This window comes from Camelus bactrianus, chromosome 13 (genome assembly GCF_048773025.1).
Source record: "Camelus bactrianus isolate YW-2024 breed Bactrian camel chromosome 13, ASM4877302v1, whole genome shotgun sequence".
Lineage (NCBI taxonomy): Eukaryota > Metazoa > Chordata > Mammalia > Artiodactyla > Camelidae > Camelus > Camelus bactrianus.
This window is the reverse complement of record NC_133551.1, coordinates 18147754-18171925: the sequence shown is the minus strand read 5'-3', so window position 1 is coordinate 18171925 and position 24172 is coordinate 18147754. Positions and strand designations below refer to the sequence as shown.

The window sequence follows — 24172 nt, the reverse complement described above, 5'->3', positions numbered from 1 at the left end:
TGGATTTTCTGGCTTGTTATTAAAACATGCAATTTGAATAGAAGAATGCTGGAGATACTAAAATGAAATGATCCTATTTAAAAATTTTTCATCTTGTTTACATAGTCATTCTGACTAGTGATCATTTCTTTATATTCTGAGCAATTTATTCATCATCGTGAGGTCTCAGTGTCAGAAAGACAACTAAATAGTTAATGCTTCACCCTGTATTCATCGGCACTGGGATTAATTTAAGAATGTGCCACATGTGACAAGAAAATGATGTTAGGTAATTAGATCTGGGATACTTGTCATTAAAACAAATTTTTTAAAATTCTGTAGTCGAAAAGGTAGAAATAATGTATTTGGAAACAACTGTTCTAAGGATTTGTAAAGCAAATTATCTACAAGTAGAATATTCAGATTTAATAATGCGTAATTCTAGAAGAGAAGTTAATATATTTTCATTTGGACTCAATTTCGGTAAAAATAGTAATGTCTTACAGTGATGGTATTTCTCGCACACCTAGCATTCATTACACTCTATAAGCACTGAACCAAACTTGGCAGTGTTTTTGTTTATGAAAAAACTTTTTTTTAAGAAACAGTAGTGTAGGGGGAGGGTATAGCTCAGTGGTAGAGTGCATACCTAGCAAGCACGAGGTCCTGGGTTCATTCCCCAGTACCTCCATCCAAAAAAAAGTAAATAAATAAAAACCTAATTACCTCCCCCCAAAATAAAAACAAACAAACAAAAGAAGAAGAGTTGGAAATAAAGTTCAAGATAAAACCTTGTCTCTATGACAGAGTTGACGAAACAGTAGTTTAAATATCTTAGAGACATTTAAGCATCTTAAAGACAGTGGCGAGGACTGTCAGTGAATATTGTACAGTTTTGGAGCCAGCTGCTGATATTCATGTGTTCTGTTGTGCGTTTTTTTGCTCCTTTTCTTTATAGATTGCATGCCCAATATTTGCAGGACTTCTGCACTTTTTCTTTCTGGCCGCTTTTGCTTGGATGTGTTTAGAAGGTGTGCAGCTCTATCTAATGTTAGTTGAAGTCTTTGAAAGTGAATATTCAAGGAAGAAATACTACTATGTTGCTGGTTACTTGTTTCCTGCCACGGTGGTTGGCGTTTCGGCTGCTATTGACTATAAGAGCTACGGAACAGAGAAAGCGTGAGTAATTGCAAGTGACCTGAGTGTTTTTCAAGTGAATAATTTTTTAAAGCCTGTTAGCTGTCAGTGAGGGTCCCTGACAGACTAAAATAGCATCTGAAAGCTTTATTGGTGAGAGAATGGGCATGCCGTGCACAAATTACAATCAAGTCTTTTGTAATTTTCTAGGTTCAGAGGATTTGTACTCTGGCGAGGCAGATTCTAAATTATGGACTTTCTTTTTAACACAAAAGACTGACCTGAAACAAATTGAAAAAGTAAATAATTTTTTGGCCTTAGAAAGATATTAAGTAAAAATTCTTCTGAACTTAAAGCATCTGACAGGTTTAACTACTCAGTTTTTAAGCTAATGCTTCATTAGCTCTCTTTGTGCAGCGGGCCCTCTAGCTAACTCTCATTCTCAATTGTGACAGTACCACATTCCATCCCATATGTTTTACTTTGATAATATTTTATCAGGCAGTTTGAAAGGATTAAAATAAGTCACTGTCATTCATTTATAAAAAATATAGATATTTATGGAAAGTGACAGAAGGTAGACATGGCCGTGTTTCTAAGGATTTTATTTGCTAGAGGCATGAATTTGCCTTCCAATTCTGTTTATTTTTTCTTTTGATAAAATTAGTTATATAGATTCTTTGGACTAAAGAAAGCTTTTTGACTGCACAGATGATGAGAGACAAATAAAAGAAATTCACTGGAGATTCAGTGTTATATGAAAAAATGAACCACTAAGTAAAATCTGTCTTAATAAGTTTATGCATCATTTACTCTAATACTGTATGAGTTCTGTGCTTTGATTTTTTTTTCTAGTATTCATCCATTCCCAGTTGAGGTATTATATTTATGCTACACTGTTTTGCAACAAATGTAACATCTGAACATTTATTTTTTTTATCTGTTATGTTCCATAGGGTTAAACATTTTAGCTCAGATACAGATTCAAAAGGCAAATTTTGAAAATAGGAACTTTAAAATGATGAGACAATTTGGAGTCTTGAGTTTCAAGTTTTTCTCAGTAAAGTCAAATGTCTTAAGACTTCAGGCTGGGGGTGGCTACTGTTTTCTCCATACAAGCATAATTATGTGTGTCTTTATCAAATTTAAAACCTGAAATGAAGAATAGGTTGGAATAAATATATTACTACTTTTTAAGTCAGTGCCAACTCAGAATTATTAACACTGTTCTTGACCACAAGAAATTAATTTTCAAAGGCAAATGTAAAGTTAGTTTTGTTTGTTAGATTTTTAAATTTCTGTGTTCCTTGTGATGTTGAGGATCCACTGAATCTACTTAATACAAATTATTTTCTTTTTGTAATAGTTGCTGGCTTCATGTTGATAACTATTTTATATGGAGTTTCATTGGACCTGTTACCTTCATTATTCTGGTAAGCAGACTCTGTTTTCCCTTCATTTTTAGCTTGCTGCTTTAGCAGTGCAATTGAAACAGGGCTAATTTGTTTGACTTTTAATTTATCTATGCAGTCAAAGATTTATAAACACGTCCAGCTTACCTGATAAAATTATATAGTGTATTTTACATATTATATCATTATTTAGAGTTTATACACTTGCTAATTAGTACTATTTCTGAAAATTGTTTCCTCTAAAAAGTACTTTTTCCTCCTTTCTAATATAGTTTGCAAAAATGCCATGTCATTATATATATATGCCATGTTAAGATTTGAAAGTACTTTAATAATTAGAAAGGAATAATTGACATGTATAGTTTATTTTGTTTTTGAGTAAGTGGGGTTTTTTGCTAAGAGTTTTAATTCAGGAAATTATGTTTCCAAAATCTATAATATTAGCTCTGCACCAAGCCTGAATAGCATTTATGAATTAAATGAATGTTTTATGAAACTGAAAGAACATTAGCTTAATATTTATTATTTTAATTTCCACATAGCAGTTTAGTGCTTTTAAACAAACATCCACACCCTATTTTGGGCACAAAAAGTTTTTTTTTAAACTTAGAATAGTATGTGAATATTAAATAAATTTTAAACTCATTAGAAGTAAAATTACTATTCTAAGCCTTGAAATACCAAATAAAAATACTGGTGTCTAAGAAATTTTATTTTAAAATAAACTTGATACAAATTAAGTATAATAACATTAAGGTACTTTTTAACTTAAATTATCACTAGTCAAATATTTGAAATACAGTTGAAATTTTTTAAATGTAGCTAAAATATTTGGATTTCAGTATTTAAAACTTTTCACTCAGGTTTAACATCATGCTGTTACAAATAAATGTTATTGACCATTATAAGATTGACAGTGAAACAAACAAATTTACATATTGCCTATATCTGTTTATTCCTATTAGGGGTGCTTTTTTCTTTAAAAAGTTATAACAAATGAGCTTATTAGCTATTTCTGTGGTTAACTAGTGTGTCAATAAAATTAAGCAAAAACTTTTAGTAGTTCAAGGAAAGTTAGAATTACTTCAAGTTTATATAACTTCTGTCATTAAAATGAATTATTTTATACAATTACTTTTATACAAAGCAAAATGAAAATTTGAGATGAATGCCTGTGTGAATCAAATCAGTAAAACACTCTCAAGTGTTCCTAGGAAAGCTGATTTCTCATCAGAATTGTTCAGTCCAGATGATTGCCCCAGTTTTTGTTCTTGGTTTACTTTTGTTAACATAGCCTAAGCCTAGCTTGAATTAAATGACAAACAGCTGACACGAAGAGGTGTGATCCTTAAAGACACAGGCTTCTTTTTCTCCCTGAGCCCTTGGCCAAACATATTGATACTTTGAAAATTGTAAAGACCATTTTAGGGATATTTGATCTATACTTCTGTTGTACTGCAATTTTGTTGATTTTCTGTCTCTGAAGAGAAATACTTTCTTGACAGTATTAAAAGACGTTTTACTTGGCAAAGGGGGTTAATGTTCATGTATGCACAGCCTCCAGTAAGGAAAGAGGTGAAGGGTATTTTATTATGTTGCCCATTTACAAGCGAGAGCCTACTATTACTTTTCAGCTTTGTCATTATTATCGTCTACCAGATCATTGAGGTTGAGATGCGAAGGGCTTTTGGGAACAGTGTTCCCAACTAGAAACAAAACCAAACCAAACAGCAGGCAGCAATCACACTACAGAGCCTGGGAGTAATTCTTCTCCTGCAATTGCTTTGCCCTCTGATCGTCCCAACGCAGAGAGACAAAGAGTGACACAGAAGTGTAAAATGTTATCTCGCATGTAGCCTAAAGTGAGGTAAATGATTGTACACACGTGTTTGTTGAGTACTAATATAGTTACCGACATATGTCCTTATGGTGATACAGGACATTTAAAAGTCAGTGGAGACACAAATCTTAATAATGTAAATTATATTGCCTACTACTCGTTTAAGGAGTACTCTCATAACAGAAATCACCTATTGGTATTCCTGGAAAGCATAGTTTTCCATTTCCAGCTTTTCTGAATTGAAATCATTTCACTTAGTAGTATTAAATAAGTGTACATTTTTAATAATTTTCAATGAAAAAAATGTTATGGAAGATAAAACTTCCTACTTCTGTGTTTCTATAGGATGTCTTGCCTACAGGCACTAGAGTTACTATATCTATGAGAAAAGTGCTTGTAAGTAATGAGCAGTGGGAAACCATTAGTATGCCTGAAATGGTTTAATGAAAGCTTGGATCATGACACGTCAGGAGCTGTTCTTATCATTTGGACAGCTCCATCTGCATCTTTAATAATTAATTCAGTTCAGTAAGAGTTCAGCTCACACACTCATTTAGAAGTCTTCCTCAGAGAACACCTCACTGGCTGCCAGTCCCAGGGAGAAATAGGTTTCTGCTTGGCTAACAGCAAAGATCTGGAGATACAAGTGCGGTTTTAGAGTTGCATTTGCCAGGTAGCAAAAGCTCTAGGGAGGACAAAAAGGGTCAGAACATGTGCAGTTCAGTTAGGTTACTTCAGAGTGGTGTTTCTGTTCTTCTGTCTCATCATATCCATGTCAGCACTGCAAGCTGTGGAACGAATTTTAAGCTGCTAAGCTCAGATGGCTATGATTCAATGGAGCAGGTTGATGACTATAAAACAAACTGTGCCCTCCTACAATCTATGGTACCTTTTTCTCTCTTTAAACTTCTTTGTATTTTCATGTTTATCAATATGGGTAATGATTAGCTAGGCCATATCATCAAGTAATGGTGAATTTTATTTAGCAAAGTACACCAGCAGATTATTTAATAAAACAGTAATTTATGAAATTATTTTTGGAAGATAGGAGGAAGAGTATTATTTGTTATTGGAAGAGGAAGAATGCCCTGTTTAGTGGTTCACTCTTTTTAGCTGAATAAGAAAATTTTTTCTTCTTCATTTGTTCTCACTCTTTAACATAGAATTCTATTAAGAGATATCCATCTACCCATTTACCTGTGTACACACACACACACACACACACACACACACACACAGAGGGTAGAGTTAAAATCTGATTAATTCCTGGAGGAATTGCCTCATCTCCAAAGTTAATCCTCAGTATGGGCATTTAGGCTGGTGAGCTGACATGCAGCATGCAACACCGTCCTGTTGACTTGTACTTACTAGAGGCATCTACCTGAATGGCTGAGTAATGTCATGTATACCAGGTTTATATTCAGATCTTTATGTACACAGCTGTAACTCTGTCTTTTTCCTTTCTCACTGATGCATAGCGCCTTTCAATCTATCCCAAAATGCTGTGTTTAGACTTAGTAGCATTCAGTTTGTAAAGAACAAGAGGGTAAAAAGTGACTGCATTGGACTTGAAGGGAGAACAGCAGTTGAATGGTGGGCACAACTCTTCTCAGCCTTTTGCCTGCCTTCCAACGAGAAACACGGAGAATCTTCTGTTGATGTTTGTGATTTCTCAAATTTTTTAAATGCATACCAAAGGCAGGAGAATAAATTGGGGAGAAGTAAAAAGTGAGGAGAAAGAAGCCGTTTATTCTAACCAGAAAAGAAAGACGCACAGGAGTATATGGTTGGAAAGAGCCATTTGTGGACGGGAAAAATGATAAAAGAAGGAACTCATTTGAACTTCACTCGAAACTAACCTTTTTAGTCTTCAAGTGACTATCTTAGACAACAGAATGTATCAGAGATGTTTCTTTTTGCCCCTCTATTTCTCAATCTGATTCCCATAGTTATGAGAAAACAAGAAAGGAGTAGAAAAGAAAAAAAATCTATAGAAATGTTTTATTCTACAAAATTATGACTTATTAGAGTGTATTGCCTCCTGAAAAAGATGGGAAGAATATTTATTCTAGGAAACTAAAAATTAGCATTTACGTTTTAGACATTGGAGAAAATAAGACAGCTTTAAAACCACATTTTAAAAATTTTCTTTACCCTTCAGTAAATGTTCTGTTTAATTCCAGAAAATATTTCACTCTCATATATTGGTGGTAACATATTAAACTATTCAATACCTTAATTAATAGACATATTTTTTCATTTCTCTAATAAGACCAATAAATAACATGTATTAATGAGTTTTTTTCATGTGGAGTTGGGATAAAGAAAATATCTTACATTTGGCTTTTTTTTTTTTTTTTTGGCTCTTATATTCACAATAAGTCTTACAAGCCTTTTTTCATAATTACTTTGTCTTGAAATGATGTTATTTTATCCTATTAAAGATTATTTGCCTCATTATTTGTATATTGTCAAGTCATATTTCAAAGATTAAATAAGTGTTGGATTTAACCCTAAAGTTCTTGACAGCCTAACAGTGTGTTCGCTAGATTTTTATTTTCATTTTCTTTAAATTAGAGAATTCACAGACACTTGTGAAATAATCTGAGTGCAAGAATTCTTCTGTGGTTTTATGATTATTTTCCTAGGATTTTAAGTTGTTTTTTAAGAGACTCACTTTTAAAACATCTTTTTGAAACATTCAATCTTAAATATGTTAGAAACAACAGCTTTTCTCCCCTACTCGGGTTTTATGGGTTTGTGTGATATTTAGCGACGTGAGTATAAGCATCACAAACAGGCTTTAGAAAGCACAACTAACTGTTAAACGCAGAGTGTAGCGAGTGGGAGTAGGAACATGTGGGTGTCTTAGCCTTGTGCTGATTATGGGATGGTGGTGTTCTACAAAGGAAATGCACAGTTGGTTATCATGGCAAGTCCATCAAGTGGACATCTTTTGAAGAGCACACCTTCTTATGTTAAGGATTTAAGACTATATTTTCATACATTAATTAATTTAATATTCTGTCTTCAACTCATTCATCATCCCTGATTGATCTGTGAAGTAGATTGCTCTTTATAGAAGTGGAACCTGGAACCTTTTTTAAAAATATAAAACTAGTATATCTTCGGTTTTGTTAGAAGACTTCTAGTTTTCTCAACTAGAATCAATTGGTTAATTTTGTTAGAAAAGACTGCAGGCCGTGGAGCCAGATGACAGTGTATGGACCCTCAGCATTGACTTTACAGGAGCTACATAGGCTTTGGCAAGGTACTCAACATCACACACTTGTAAATGGTTATCTCAGTGCTGTCTGCTGCCTCTGGAGCTAGGGTTATAGGTTGCTGGAGGATATTTTTTAGCTTTTCTTGTAATTATCTGTATTTTCTGAACTTTGTGTCTTGTGAATGTGTGGTATTTGTAGCTAGGAAGAAACACTAAACAGAGACATAACTAAAGCAGGGTGAGGGGAGAAGAAGAGGAGATGCATCTAACAGTCTACTTTTTAAGGCTGAAGTGAGATATATTTTCTGTGGTGTTTTCAAGTTAGTTCTGTCTTAACAAGAAAGAAATGTCTTTGTATCATATTTAAGCTTTAGTTCTATTTTTACATAGGTATGCTTTATTTTCATTTCAGTTTTACTGGAAAAGGTGCTAGTTCTTAAATAACTGATTTTTTTTTAGCCTGGTTTTCTTCATTGAAAACTGTTTGGATGAATTCACCCCCTATGGTTTCACATTTTCTACTCGTTGTCTTTTTATAGCATAATTCTTGATACATTCCAGTTTTTTCTTTCCTTGTAGTTCAGTTATTGCAGTGGGTAATAACTTTTTTCTTTCCTCGAAGGTACTACTACTACTGTTATTTTATTCCTAGGGGATAATGAATATGCTTAGAAAGTAAGGAGCTTCACATTGTGGCCCTTTGTGCTTCAGAAAATTGTTTTTTTAAGAAAGGTGTTGGGGTAGGGGGCAACCCTAGGTCTAGAAATTTGGAATAAAAGCAATAAATGGTTTTATTAGGACATTGAAAAAGGAAGATTGAGAGGTTTAAATGATTTTAACTCTGAATCTGTAAAAAATCTGTAAGGCAGCCATTCTTGCTTAAGAAAGATGTAGCCAGTTTGTTTGTTTATATGGGTTTGGTTTGTTTTTAGGATATTTGGAGTTCTTGTTTTTAACCATTCCTAAATTGTCCTAGTTACAACTTACTATTATATAAAATAAAAAGTAAAAACACTGTTGATTTTGTTTTTTAAAAAAATTAGAGATAAACTATACCATGAGTCTTTAAAAACCAAATTAAATACTTACTGTACTAGCAGAAGGATCTTTCTGATTTCTCAAAGGCAAAAATTGTGTCTTACCCACAATACAGTAAGCACATTCTTGTGTGGAGCAGTAAGGTCAATAAATATTTGTTGAATGAAATGGCATCATACTATAACATCCCTGAAAATAGAGGCATTTATTTATATTATGACCGACTAGGCTTTATAATCTTCAGAATATAAAACTAGAATTTTTTTTTACAAATTATTTACTTTTCCTCTAGACAAGTATCTTAAGAAATTAATTTTTAAGTACTTTTATAAGCAAAGAGTCTCTTTTGTCCTCAAATAATTAACATCAATGATGGAATGCTATATGCCAACACTTGCAAATTATGGCCATTAACCCCACTTTAGTCCTTAAGAGGAAATTCTACATCTAAGAGAAAGAACAAGGCATAGTAGACAAAATGACTGATAAACAGCTTAAAGTCTTTGCTTTGTTCCTAAACTCATTAGGAAGGACTTGGAAATTTTATGTATTGCCATGTATCGTTTTTCCTAATTATAAAATCAGAAGTAGTGATGAATGAGGAAAATAACATTATCATTTTATCAGATGGTATTGTGACTCAGCAAAAGTGATCATGCTACTGTAACAAAGTTATGTTGATTATCTGCCACCAAGGAGTTGCTTTCGTCCCCAAATATAATGGGCCTTTTTCTGAATTTATGATTTGGGCTGGCATTAAGCCATCTAATGCTTACATAATAACTTCATTTTATCTTTATCTTTTTTAAAGTAATACTTTGAAGTAAATAAAATGTGAAAAAAAATCCAGGAGCAGTTTAGCGTAAGCTTATTTTTAGGGCATAAAAATGTAAGTGCCTTCACTCCATCCAGCACCCTGCAAGGTTTCTGTAGAAGCAAATGCAAATTACAAACCCTTAACCCTCCTCAGTCAAAACACAACTCTTGTCTTCTGAATTCACTCAAATTGACCTTCCAAGCTGTCCTTCCATGTCAGGTTCCATCTTCCCCAGGTTGCTTTTTTTGCACCTAGATTCTTGCACAGCTGAGTGTTTAGAGGGACTCAAAAACAGGCTTTCTTTAGAATTTACCATCTTTCATACAGTAAAGAGACATATGGAAAAAAGAGATGATGGCTTTTAACACTTAAATAGCAAATTATATATTTATTTAAAAGTTTATCTTACTTTGTATAACCAGTGAACATTTTTCATGTGTTTAATTTCATTTGATCCTCACCATTACCTTACAAAAAGATTGTACAAATGTTACTTTCCTCATTTAATCAGTCAAAATCAAGAGCTAGGCTCTCAGCTACATCTTACGGTCCCAAATTCTGGGATCCTTCCATTATAAGCTGCTTGATGTAAATACCCCTTCTAAGGAATTCACTTCGGTGTTTTTATTAGATGGCTTTTAGACCCTGGAGTACCTCTAGCTAAAGAATCTAATTTAGGCTTTCTAATTTATTTAATCATCACCACATGATTCTGATTTAATGAGGTTGCAATATCATGTCAAATGATCTATTAAAAAATCGATCATACATTGCCAGAGTATTTTTTATTTAGACTCAGCTTGATCATCGCATAAGTAAACTAAAATTGAATCAGTGTCTACCGTATATTCGTGTCGTTGATATTTAACTGCAGTATCCGTTGAATATATTTGCTAACATGTATTTAGTTTTTGCTTTTTGTCATAGTGCTCTAATTCTTTTTTTATTTGTTATAATAGCTAAATATTATCTTCCTGGTGATCACATTGTGCAAAATGGTGAAGCACTCAAACACTTTGAAACCGGATTCTAGCAGGTTGGAAAACATTAAGTAAGTATTTTGTGTTTTAATTTTAGTGCTTGACAAACTAAGTGGAAGATACTCTCCACAGGGAATACGTGAATACCTTCTATCAACTGTAGAAATTATTCAGCAGGAAGTGTTACTGATAAAGGCTGAGTCTCACTGTCACCATGTCACAGACATTGGTCAAAAATTAGATAATTTCTGTCTTGATCTAGAGCCAAGAGATTGCTTCAGTGGCTTTGTGGAAATTCCATATCACTGTAGCAGTTTCATTTGAATTTAAAATGCAGTTCAAAGTGATGTTCCTGTTTGCATGGCTGATATGATTATGTTAAGTTTGTTTTGTTAAATGACTTTTTGATTTAAGGATTGTGAGCAGTTTCTACCTCTAATCCTGTTTCCCTAAGTGAATTTACTCTATTACTATCGTTAACTCAGAGATTATCTGTTGTTTTCATGATAATTAAATAAATGTTTACTTTATTTCAATGTTGAAAAAACTGCAGTAGCCTATCAATGGAAAAATGCTATCGAATTAACAAAAAATTGATAGCTGTTGATTCGTGAAGTCATCTTATATAAAAAGGCATCTTCAGCGTTGTTCTTAAACATGAGTTAATTTAAAATTTGAGGAGGTATTGTTCGAGTTGGCTATAATGGGATGTGGAAAATATATTTAATGTTAAAAATGGCAGATCTATAGTAAGGGTAATTTTTTTTTAAACTTAGATGTTTTAGATAGGTTAGTGCCAGCTTCATTGCATGTTGCATGGTAAGAGAGAGAGCTAATCTTTAGCATCTCTCTCTTTTCTTCCTTTTCCTCTTTCTGTCTTCTCATCTACACCAGTAATTACCGTGTTTGTGATGGCTACTATAATACGGACTTACCTGGGTAAGGTAGACCTTACATTAACAAATTTATGGCATGATTTATATTTTTTACAAATCCGTCAGTATCATGAATTGCCCTTAATTTCTATAATTATTTTGGAATATCTAATTTGCTACAGTATTTAAACTATAATATGCCTTTATTTTTTAACTGCTTGCCTCTGCATTTTGACTTTCTTAATTTTGACTAATTTTATAAAGTATATAAATGCTTTCTTATTACTTTCTATTTTAATTCTGTCTAATAATTTTGTTTCTCTTTTCTGCTTATAATGCTTTCTAGCTATGAAGATAATAAGCCATTTATCAAGTAAGATCATTAGTTAGACATGGAATGCACTGACTTTAAATCCTCCTCATTCCGTCCTATTTTCTACAGTTCTTTTCTCCTTAAGCTATTCATGATGAAATCTCTCCAAAATTATTTTATTTTGAAGTTGTTCTCATGTTTTTGTCCCATTTCAGCTAGGCTTCTTCATGCTTTAGCCATAAACCTTAGGTTCACCTAAGATGAGTTTCTTAGAATCTGAAGTTGAGGTGTTAAGTGATTATCTGCCATTTAACCTTTCTGTATGTGTCACATTATTCAGTGTCATGAGTGCACCACAGGAATAAAATACAGGAGTAAACTAATTAAGGACTCCTTAATGTCTCTCACCAAAACGCACATAAAAGACAATAAAGTCACGGGGGATGTTTTACACCTTGTATTTTAATATAGTTTTCATACCTTGTTTATTCTGAGTAAGAAAAGGTCATACCTGCTGTTGCTGTTTCCACTGGAGACGTCAGTACTAAATGCTATTGTTCTTTCTTTAATCAATGAAAGGTTAAAGCCAAAATGCTGTTGAATTTGAATGTGAACATAGAGAAAGTCTACTGCTACTCCTGACACGTTAATATTTAAGTGTGATGTGTGTGGTTCTCCCATTGAGCCCGTTAATAAAATTCACCTTGTTTTTTCAGGTCTTGGGTGCTTGGCGCTTTCGCTCTTCTGTGTCTTCTTGGCCTAACCTGGTCATTTGGGTTGCTTTTTATTAATGAGGAGACTATTGTGATGGCGTATCTCTTCACCATCTTTAATGCTTTCCAGGGAGTGTTCATTTTCATCTTCCACTGTGCTCTCCAAAAGAAAGTAAGTGGAAACACTTAGGGGCTCTGCTTGCTTGTTCTTTGATTTGAAAATAATACAGATAGTAGAGAAGATTGTGAGTTACAGCTGGCATATTATTGATAGCATCATGTTTTAATAATAAGTTAATTGTAATTCATGTCAGGAAATTCAGGTTTTACATATAAAAGATGTCCATACCACCCATCTTTTGAATCTCAATTTGGGAATGTTGTAAACTAGATACTTATGTTAAGATTTCTCCTTTGGAGGCTACCAAGATGCTTTGTGCAAAGGGTATGCAAGATAAAGAAAATATTAAATAATATTGCTCTTTGCTCAATAAAAGCAATGCAGTGGTTCAAAATGAAATTGAATATTAGGATAAATGACCTAAATTTTAAAAGCACAAGATATGCCCAGAAAGTTAATATTAATGTTGCCTTTTGAATAATTTTGGAAAGATCTTAAAACCCAGTCATTTAATATCTCCCATCTAATTATTTTGTCCTTACTTAATGTTAAGTGGAGTCAGCAAAGATGATTCAGAAATTAAGCTGAACATTTTTAATCTAGTGCGAAAAGATATAAACCTAAGAGAATAGCTTAGCTGCCATTTAAGTTTAAAATGTCCATGCCTTTCCCTAGGTATCATCCTTTCCCTGTCTGCATGTCTAATGTGGTCTTTTTATTCTGTCATTACTAGCTGGTCACTAAATTGAACAGAGAAATAGAATTGCAAAAGTGAAAACTATTATGTTTTCAGTCCTGACAAGATGATAGTGTTGTTACTTCCATCAGTTTTGAATAAGCTATAATTTTGAGATAATGACAGTGGAATGTGCAATACTGACAGATAATGTATATTCACAGCAATATAGACATTAGGCAAAACCAATACCGGAAGACATTTGGATATGATACCATTTTGATTGCCATTGTCTTGGTTATATAGCATTTCAGAGCAGTTAATAGCCATTAAATGCGCAGAAATGTTTTGTGAGGTATGATGCATTATTTGATAACACTGAACTTTATTTAACTTTCTAAACATTATACAAGTATAACCTTAAAATTACTTTGTTTTTATTTTTTACATAAATGAGTATTTTGTATACATGCATATAATCATTTCTGTACAGGTATATATAACCTTGCAATTTGGTTTTTTTTTTTTACATAGATGAGCATTTTATATACATGCAGATGATCACATATTCATAATTTCTGACAAAGCATTAACTTAGCAGAAAAAAGATGAGGTCATCATTTCCTCATAGAGTTTGTATGTTAACTGAATGGAGATTTTGCTGTATTTTTTAGTTAACAATTACATTTTCGAGTCCTTGTGTTGTGCTGCTTTTGAACAAATTCTCCTTCGTCTTGGATGTGTCCTGTTGGGTGCTGCCAGGATGAATTGTTAAGAATATGATACAAGATGATTTAGTTAAAATCATGGTTCTCACTGCTTGAGTGAGCATATTTAGGCAAAGAAAATGCTTTGAAAGTTCAGCCCCATTGTTATTTGTTCTGATAGGTGTAATTAAATAAAGCTAAGAGGATGAAAATGCAAGGGCACTTAGATTTAAAAGGTCATCTAGTGACTTTAATTCCCTAATTTCCCGAGGAATAAGCAACAGAGTTACGGTCTCTGCAAGCAGATGTCGAGCACAGAACTGTGAGAGGTTGGGGAAAAGCCTTGGAGGGTTTTTTGTGACCTATTAAAAAAATTTTTTTTTCTTATGCAACTTTTCCTTCTTCTGTCTTCTAATTTCAAAGTGTGGCTCTCAGTCACCACAAAGCATTGGCATGTTTATACACCAGCAGAGCCACATGGAATCCAGCACTGTCCCCACCCTCCTCCCAGTTCCTGACCCCCTCTCTGGGTGGGGCTGCGTTATTTAACAGTTGTTTGGGCTTCACATTTTTAAAGTTTAAACTTTCGTTTCAGCCTAACAACTTTTCTATCTATTCATATATCCAAGCTTCAGGGGAAAAGGGAAATTACATGAGTAACTCATTAATGTGAATGGAAATTGCATAAATAGTTCCCTTGTGTGCTAATGAAGTGAACAGGCGTCTTACACTCTCCCCACTAAATGGTAGAGCTAGACACATCAGAAAATGAAGAAAACATTCCATCCTAATTAATGGCATGTGTATCAAAGGACTTTTTTTCTTTATTCTTGTGCCAAAGTAGCCTCGTCATTATAAAGAGGTTACCCGCAAAGCTATGCAATCCCGTAAAAGACGTTTACATGCTGACCTACCTAAGAGGACACGAAGCGTATAAAACTTAAATGGCTGAATTACGAGTGGTTAAATGTAATTAAACAAGAAAAATACTAGATTTTGTATCCCATTTTCTTAGCATGAAGTAGAAAATTGGGGTTACTGAGGATATAGCTAGAATAAGGCTTTTAAAATATTACCATTAGATTAGGTAATAATATTTGCATAATAATAGCAACAGGACATAAAGCATTTCTATATATTATATCACATTTTAAGATCCTACTAGCCAGTCTAGTGATCAGAGGTGTTTTTCTGATTACCATTTCAGATTTTTTTTGGTGTGTGTGTGTATATATATATATATATATTATATATAATATATATCTATATTATTGAAGTATAGTCAGTTTACAATGTTGTGTCACTTTGTGATGCACAGCACAGTGCTTCAGTCACACATGAACATACATATATTCGTTTTCATACTATTTTCCACCGTAAGTTAGTAGAAGGTATTGAATATAGCTCCCTGTGCTGTACAGCATGAACTTGTTACCTATTTTATACACATTAGTTCAGCAGTTTCAGTTGAACTCAATTTTGCAATCTCCACGGAAAAGTGTCAGTGGAACTTCTTCGGTGTCTCCACTGCTCATTTAATTGGAGCAGAAGCGGGTATGTTTATATTAATCCCTCGGCTTCGTGGTTGTTCAACGCAGGTACGGAAAGAATATGGCAAGTGCTTCCGACACTCGTACTGCTGCGGCGGCCTCCCAACCGAGAGCCCGCACAGCTCCGTGAAGGCATCCACCACCAGAACCAGCGCGCGGTACTCCTCTGGCACCCAGGTAACCAGGAATCTGACAGCATCTTTAATTAACCTTCTTTATGGGAAGCCTTCTGAGACATGTGCTGCTCAGATGCACTAATTGTCTCCTCATTATAATGATCTAGGTAGCAGACGCTTGCCTGCTTAGTGTTTTGGTTTTAATTTCTTCTTAAGTATTTCTTCAAGGTGTTTCTTTAGGTGTCAAGTCCTTTTGTGAGAGGTGCACTTCTTTAAGAAGCATGTCGTAATCATTTGGTGTCCTAAGCTCACGTAGCGCAGGGCGCAGTGGGCATTCGGTAAACATCTGTTGGATGATCCATCATCTCCACTTTTAAAAAAGACAATAAATGAAAACTTCTTTAAAGATTGGAAGATTAGAGTCTCCTTAGTAGAGAAGCAGCAGAGCAGTGTAGACTTACTTGGTTTTAGGCCAGAATCAACACATTTTTTTAAAAGGTCAAGAGATAATCCTACACAGAATATTTAGGGTAAATCTTTTGTGTCGTTAATGTAAGGTAAGCGTGGGAAAACTAACATAACGTCTGTCTTGCTATTTTATGTTAATAGAGTCGTATAAGAAGGATGTGGAATGACACTGTGAGAAAACAATCTGAATCTTCTTTTATCTCAGGTGACATCAATAGCACTTCAACACTTAATCAAGGTCAGTTACTAGGAAAATTCGACTTTACAATATAAATTTTGTTCCTTTTGCCAATTTGCAATAATTCCAGAGAAGATGCTGAATTTTTCTCTCAAATGGGTTTATATCACAAACTCTTAAACCTGTTGAGTCATCTTTTGTCCTTTGTTAAAGTACATATAAATTCTTTTTATTCCATAATGTAATGCAAAAAGTATGATTTTTAAATTTCACATTAACAGAGTAAGGCTGGGAAAAGTAATTACTGAGAACATACTTTACCACAAATTAAAATGTTTTCCAAGTGAGTACAAATTTATCCTTTCCAAATGAGACATTTTATGAAAGTTTTCTCCTTAAAACATTAATATAATTAGAATAACTACTATTCACATTAAACAGTGCCAGTTTTGGAGTGAAAGTTCTTATTAGCAAAATTCTTCTATTTTACATTTCTTTCAAAAGTAAATGTCAAAAACATTTATAGTAACTCTTCATAAGCAAATAATTAAAATACATGAGAATTTACAAAGTAACTTGTTATATTTGAATTATTTTTTAATGTACATATAATTACAGCCTTAAACTTATCACATGATCAGTGTAATTTATACTTAAAATAAGATGCCAAATAAAATAATTTAGCAAGAAAAGGGCACAAGTGCGTGTGTACACATGTATTCCTGAGTACAAGCTTAGTAAATTTCAGTTTGGTGTGAAAAAATATCGAATATTATTACATATATTCTTGGAAAGGTAATTTATCCAGGTAATTTCAGTTTTGATGTACTGAGTTGTAATTAATATAACATGTTATATTTTATCACAATGAAATATAAAAGACATTTTTCATTGTTGACATTGTTCTAATGAGATTCGAGATTCTGGTTTACAATTGAAAAAAAAAGTATTTATGGCATTGAAACCAACTTGAATTTTAAAATATTTTTAGTCAAATTACATTAGCTATGCAAAACATGTTTGATAAGTATTGAAAGGTTTGTAATTTGTCAATTAGAATGAGTGAAATGTGTGTTTATTCCATTGCTCTGTTGTTTTACCTAATTCTGTTAAGATGACTATCAAAAAGGAAATGAATTATTCATTGACTCATTTTTGAAACCTGGCAAATAAGATTACAGAAGGAAAATTCTTGATACATAGAATCTGTGAATGGGCTGATAATCCATTCCCCACAGTCTCTCTTCTCCCCCAGCATGTGTGCTCGTGCGTTTACTAAGCGAAGCTTGGTGCCATGTGTCATACTTTCTACCTGTTTGTGAAAGTTGTTTTTCCTCCTGCTTGTATCAAAGTTGTTATTAACACAGATGTTCTCGTGAGGGATCATCCCACACCTGTAAATTCTGAAACTTTGAGACTCCCTCTTCTGGGCCTCAGCGGTTAGATGTTTAATATGAAGCAGTAACGTCTTGAAACATGATGTTGCTCTCTGTGCATTTAATTGCCATTTTTGTTTAACAGGGATTCTGTATAAATTAGTAAATGTCATCCTCAGCAGGTGTTTACTTGGGGGACGTAGAAGGCACCTGTGAATTACTGAAATTTAACTTCCCTCTCCCCTTTCTCCTTCAAATTAGTAGTTCAAATACAGTCAGAAAATTCCAGCAGATTTTTTCCACTGCCAACTTACTCACTACCCTTGATGAATACAAAAAGTACTTTGCTGCTACTGTAACAGTAAAATAATAGAACTGATGTATTTTTTTCTGTTTCTTTGCTTTAGGAATGACTGGCAATTACCTACTAACAAACCCTCTTCTTCGACCCCACGGCACTAACAACCCCTATAACACATTGCTCGCTGAAACAGTTGTATGTAATGCCCCTTCAGCTCCTGTATTTAACTCACCAGGTGTGCTTATACTTACGAATAAAACTGCCTTTCTTTGCTGCTAAACAGAGCTCTGATCTTTGCCCTTTTTCTAGAATTCTCAAGTTGCCATGTATTTATTATTACATCCTTAGTTTTTCAGTTAAAAAGGATTATGATATTGCCCATGCCAGGCTTCTAAAACTGCACTATATTATAGTAGAACTTCAGTCATGATAGTATTTACCAATAATTATCCATGTTTTTGACACAGGTGGCATAAATCTTAATATATTATTACAGGACTGACATCACATGGTCCGAGAGCCCATCTTCAAGATTTATATCATTTAGAGGTATCCTATCTATGTAATATACTGTTCAGTTGATTCTAAAGCTTGCTGACGGATTTCCTTCTGGCATGCATTAGCTTTAATGAAGATAATTTGGATGCCTAGGTATAGAAAACTACATCCAGCGTCATCAATGTCATCAAACTATAGTATAGTGCAGCTTTATGGTAGTTTTTCTTTTTTCTTAAAAATCTGAGAATAAAGTTAATATTAGTTTATACCTGGAGATTTTTATTGGGGGAGGGGGAGAGATGGTCACTAACCCATCCTGTATTTTACTGTATTTTCTAAAAGCCTTTTTTTTTTTTTAAAAAAAAGCATATATGTTTAATATTAACAGAATTTTCAAGATTTTGGTGAAAGTTATTGCATAATTACTGTTAGCATATAATCTTTGTGATTGATATTTGCTGCTAAATTAAACACAGAACTTTGTTTCCTTTTTTTTTTTGTCCTTGAAATTCCTTTTTAACGTAACTGCAGCTTCTCTTTTCATTCTCTTGTTTTTCTTACTTTCCTTATGCTTTCCTCTAGCAACCTACAGAGAGACAAGTATGGGAGTAAAACTTAACTTTGCCTATCAAATGTAAATTTTTTCAGCATGATTTTTAACCGGCACAATTAAAACATAACTAGCAGTCATGAAGTAGACTCAGCGGGCAAGTGGTTCACAATTTGCAACTCACATGTTACCAAATTCAAACAGTACATCTATCTGTACTGCCTTTTGTCAGTAATAGAGGTCTGTAGCAAATGCTGTCCATACTTAAGTACATGCAATGCTGAAATAATTTGCTCTTTGAAGCCTGAGGTACTGTCAACCAGAATGCTTAATAATTGACTTATCATTTCTGCATTCCCACAGTAATCTTGCTACAGGCTGTGGAAAGTCTTCAGTGAATTACCTGAACTTGGGCAGAAAAAGTTGCCTCTTCAAAACCAGCCAAAGATGTGCTTAAATCTGCAGTATATCATAGAAAACACCTTTTGGGTTATCCAGTATATATCTTTAAATTTATTAAGCAGTGGTAAAAAGAAAGACAAATGACAAGATGGAACCTCTACAGAGGAAACAAATGCTGGCAGCTGATCCCTGTGTCACTTACAATTTAAAACAGCAGATGTTTTCTAGTAGCAGATCTTTATAAAGATTGTGGCACACATGAATTCATAAAGCTAGCAAATCGTGTCAACCAAGCTAAACGAAGCCTTGTAAATAATTATCATAGCTTCATTCTGTTACACGTGGAGCATGATGCAAATTGAGTTGTCAGTTTTTCAAATGTAGAAGTTGGATCAGAATTTTTTACATGACATGAGTCAGTAAGTCTGATCCCCTCTGTTTTCTCCTCATAACAATTTATTGAGCAATTGCTAATCTGCTAATGACAATTTATTGAGCAATTATTAGATACTTATTGGTCATGAAATTGAGTTTTCTAGGATAATCTGCAGCTTTAAGAGTGGAGTGAGCACTAAAAAGAGAAATTTCCTATTTTTTCAAGAGTTAATTTTTTTTCTAAACTCCTCCAAGCCTTGCATACAATGCAGCAGCCTCACAGTGGTCAGTTTCATTTCAATAACATCATTTCATTCTTTTTTTTTCCAGACCTATCTGTAGACAAGTGATTTATTTTTCTCTAGGATTTTGAGAATGAATAACCTAACTTTCCATGGTACAGACCATTTAATTTTCTCTAAAACTTTTTTTTTCATCTGCCTGAGAAGCACTGTGATGTCTTAGTTTACATGTTTATGTGTCTGTAGAAAAAAATACAACTCTGATTCAAAGAGAGCATGTTACCATATTTTTTTTCCTCCTAAACCTCTTTTCATATCTTTAGCAGACGTATCCAATCCTTCATTCCTTTAGAGATAAAAATATATTAGCTGAGGCTGACACCCTTTTCCCATTCCACAGTTAATATTTATTCTTGGTTTAATTTCTGTGACCCATACTTAAGAAATCTCCTAACATTTCTGCGTTTAACCTCCATGCCCATGGTGTCTGTGGGCCAGTCTCGTACAGCAGACTCTGCTGGTTCATTCGGTGCTGTCACTGTGACTGATGCAGACTGCAGGGCTGCAGGCAGACTTTGACCATTAGGAGCCTGGGGCCATTGCTGTTAGACTATTATCAGTACCAAAACAAAAAAGTTCAAAATAATAAGAAATATTCAATGAAAAAGTAAAAGGCTGCTATTGCTGGTAATCTAATTTGTTGAACCCTTGCTCTGACTAAGTTGCTGAGAAGCTTAAAATTCTTCATCATGTTACAATAAATCATTTTACTTTCTTTTATATATCAGCTACTCTTAGGCCAGATAGCCTGAGCAGACAGACATGATGTGAGTTGTCCAAAGTGAGTCATTCCACCTGCTGTCTATCGTGTTGTTGGATGGTGCTTGTGGGCCCCTGGTCCCGTCAGTGTGAGAGATGGCTGTCTTTGTTTAACATGAATTCTCTGTGTCTGTCCATTATTTTTCATTCTTTTTTTACTTCATCTCCAGAAAAAGGAAATGTTAGAATGTTGTTTAAAGAGTTGCTTGCCAGTTACGTGGGTTTATGTTGTACATTTGCCTTCGGTTTTTGTATGTGACTTATTCCTTTTTAATTTAGTGTTGTTTAGGACAAATTCTGTTAATTTTATTTTTACAAACCATAGTCTTGTACTTTAAAATGTAACGTCACGAATGAATTGCTTTGCATTAACTATGCAAGGGCATGGAGTGAAGTCTTCTTTGTAAGAGTGTCAGAGATTTGACCAAAAATCCATGAATCACTGCTGTCTCCCCGAAATTGATAAAGCAACATTCTGTATGCCATCTTCCCTCCCTAGAAAACAGTATTATTCTTTCACACTTGTTCCTGTTATCTGAGGGGTTGCAATTGTTGACAGACAGTTGGGAATGCAGGAAAGCCTGGCACTTTTCAAGTGTTAGCTTTCAAATGCAACTTTGTCCTGAACGACATTAAAACGTTTTGTACGAAAGAAGTGAAGCTCCTCCAGGAGGGAACAGAGGCAGTAACGGAGGCCCTCCCTTTCTGTTTCAGGACATTCACTGAACAATGCCAGGGATACAAGTGCCATGGATACTCTACCGCTAAATGGTAACTTTAACAACAGCTACTCACTGCGCAAGGGGGACTATAATGACAGCGTGCAGGTCGTGGACTGTGGACTAAGTCTGAATGATACGGCTTTTGAGAAGATGATCATTTCAGAATTAGTGCACAACAACCTGCGGGGCGGCAGCAAGGCTCACAACCTGGAGCTCACACTACCCGTCAAACCTGTGATTGGAGGGAGCAGCAGCGAAGACGACGCTATTGTGGCCGACGCCTCGTCTTTGATGCACGGCGACCACCCCGGGCTAGAGCCCCATCACAAGGAGCTCGAGGCCCCGCTCATCCCTCAGCGGACTCACTCCCTCCTGTACCAACCCCAGAAGAAAGCCAAGCCCGAGGGGACTGACAGCTACGTCTCCCAGCTGACGGCCGAGGCCGAGGACCACCTCCAGTCCCCCAACAGAGACTCTCTCTACACGAGCATGCCCAACCTCAGAGACTCCCCCTATCAGGAGAGCAGCCCCGACATGGAAGAAGAGCTGTCTCCGTCTAGGAGGAGTGAGAACGAGGACATTTACTACAAGAGCATGCCGAACCTGGGAGCCGGCCATCGGCTCCAGATGTGCTACCAGATCAGCAGGGGCAACAGCGATGGCTACATCATCCCCATCAACAAAGAAGGGTGCGTCCCGGAGGGAGACGTGAGGGAAGGACAGATGCAGCTGGTGACAAGCCTTTAGCCGTGCAGCCGAGGAACTCCCAGGGCCCCGCGCAAGCGCTGCCGGAGAAGGACCCGCCGGCCCGCCGCAGCTCCCCGCAGACTCTGCTCGAAGAGGTGGCCCTGTTGACCTGTGGTTCTCCAGTGTAAGAAAGATGACTGAACCTTGCCGTTCTGTGAATTTTTATAAAACAGACAAAAACTTTGTATATACACAGAGTATACTAAAATGAATTATTTGTTACAAAGAAAAGACATGCCAACCAGGTATTTTAAGATTCTGCTGCTGTTTAGAGAAATTGTGAGACAAGCAAAACAGAAACTATCCAGCCATGTTACCGCAGCAGTTTGTGAACTAAATCTGTAAATATGGCTGCACCATTTTTGTAGGCCTGCATTGTATTATATACAACACGTAGGCTTTAAAATCCTGTGGGACAAATTTACTGTACCTTACTGTTCCTGACGAGACTTGGAAAAGCAGGAGAGAGATTCTGCATCAGTTTGCAGTTTACTGCAAACCTTTTACATTAAGGCAAAGATTGAAAACATGTTTAACCACTAGCAATCAAGCCACAGGCCTTATTTCATATGTTTCCTCAACTGTACAATGAACTATTCTCATGAAAAATGGCTAAAGAAATTATATTTTGTTCTATTGCTAGGGTAAAATAAATACATTTGTGTCCAACTGAAATATAATTGTCATTAAAATAATTTTAAAGAGTTTGAAGAAAATATTGTGAAAAGCTCTTGGTTGCACATATGTTATGAAATGTTTTTTTCTTACACTTTGTCATGGTAAGTTCTACCCATTTTCACTTATTTCCCACTGTATACAGTGTTCTGCTTTGACAAGTTAGTCCTTATTCTTACATTTAAATTTCTTATTGCCAAAAGAACGTGTTTTATGGGGAAAAAAGTCTGAAGCCAGTTATGCCATGCCTTGCACAAGTGTGGTGAGATCTAGAAAAGGTTGCGTGTCACCCCCCTGTTTGTTCTTGAACAGGGGCAGAGAGGGCACTGGGCACTTCTCACAAACTTTCTAGTGAACAAAAGGTGCCTATTCTTTTTTTAAAAATAAAGTAAAACATAAATATTACTCTTCCATATTCCTTCTGCCTATATTTAGTAATTAATTTATTTTATGATAAAGTTCTAATGAAATGTAAATTGTTTCAGCAAAATTCTGCTTTTCTTTTCATCCCTTTGTGTAAACCTGTTAATAATGAGCCCATCACTAATATCCAGTGTAAAGTTTAACACGGTTTGACAGTAAATAAATGTGAATTTTTTCAAGTAGTTAACACGTGCACGTTTCTGTATGATACACAGTTGGCTTTAACACACGGGTCCTTTGCCACATACACCCCCTCCCCCGCCAGGTGCATTTAGGTCCCTTCACGGTCTAACCCACAGATAAGTGAACGACTATAGTTCAGTTGCCTGATGGTTCTGTATGCTGAAAGGAATGTAATATATTTGTATTCTAATTACCCATTACCCTTGTGCAAAATCAGGCAGATAAGTTTCAACACGGAGATACATGGAACATATTTATGTTGGTTGCATTGTACCAGACCGAAACAAATAAAATGGAAAAAGAAGACAGGTTGGAAATTCTCCTGTCAAATTTGCACCTCATAAAAAAAAAAAGGAGGGGTTTTCAACAATATTGAGAAGAAACTCCTAAAACATACTTTTACAGTTTGAGAATTATTAAGTATCCCTACAGGCAGCTGCGAATGACAATGTTTGTTATCATGGAAAGGTTCAAAAATCATATAATTGAATCTCAGCAAGTAGATTTTTCCGTCTCCATCATCAGCATTTATACCAAATTCTTCTAAAGTTTATTGGTTCTCTCAAGCGCTTCCACCAAGTTAGAAATCACGTTATTTCCTGTGGACACACTTAGTCATGCCTGTTAATTTAAAAGGAGCAGTAAGAAAAGCATTTTTAAGTGTGTGTGTGTGTGTATAGAGATACAGATACAGTAAGGTAGACACAATGTAA

At 34.9% G+C, this 24172-nt stretch overlaps 1 protein-coding gene across 16 annotated transcripts in view; it reads left to right on the top strand.

Annotated features, from left to right (window-relative positions):
- The window catches only part of ADGRL2 (adhesion G protein-coupled receptor L2), a 252611-nt gene extending 229153 nt beyond the window's left edge, over nucleotides 1–23458 (top strand). For 9 of the 16 annotated variants that reach the window (XM_074376152.1, XM_074376154.1, XM_074376155.1 and 6 more), the window contains 8 exons: nucleotides 938–1158; nucleotides 2483–2549; nucleotides 10409–10500; nucleotides 12334–12502; nucleotides 15433–15561; nucleotides 16110–16206; nucleotides 17930–18058; nucleotides 21424–23458. In XM_074376152.1, coding sequence (XP_074232253.1) covers nucleotides 938–1158; nucleotides 2483–2549; nucleotides 10409–10500; nucleotides 12334–12502; nucleotides 15433–15561; nucleotides 16110–16206; nucleotides 17930–18058; nucleotides 21424–22178 — 1659 coding nt within the window. In that variant the 3' untranslated portion in view covers nucleotides 22179–23458. Of the gene's footprint in view, nucleotides 1–937; nucleotides 1159–2482; nucleotides 2550–10408; nucleotides 10501–12333; nucleotides 12503–15432; nucleotides 15562–16109; nucleotides 16207–17929; nucleotides 18059–18290; nucleotides 18373–21423 lie in introns of all 16 variants that reach the window. The other 7 variants (XM_074376160.1, XM_074376163.1, XM_074376161.1 and 4 more) reach the window with 4 other exon arrangements.
- Nucleotides 23459–24172: the final 714 nt, after the last annotated feature.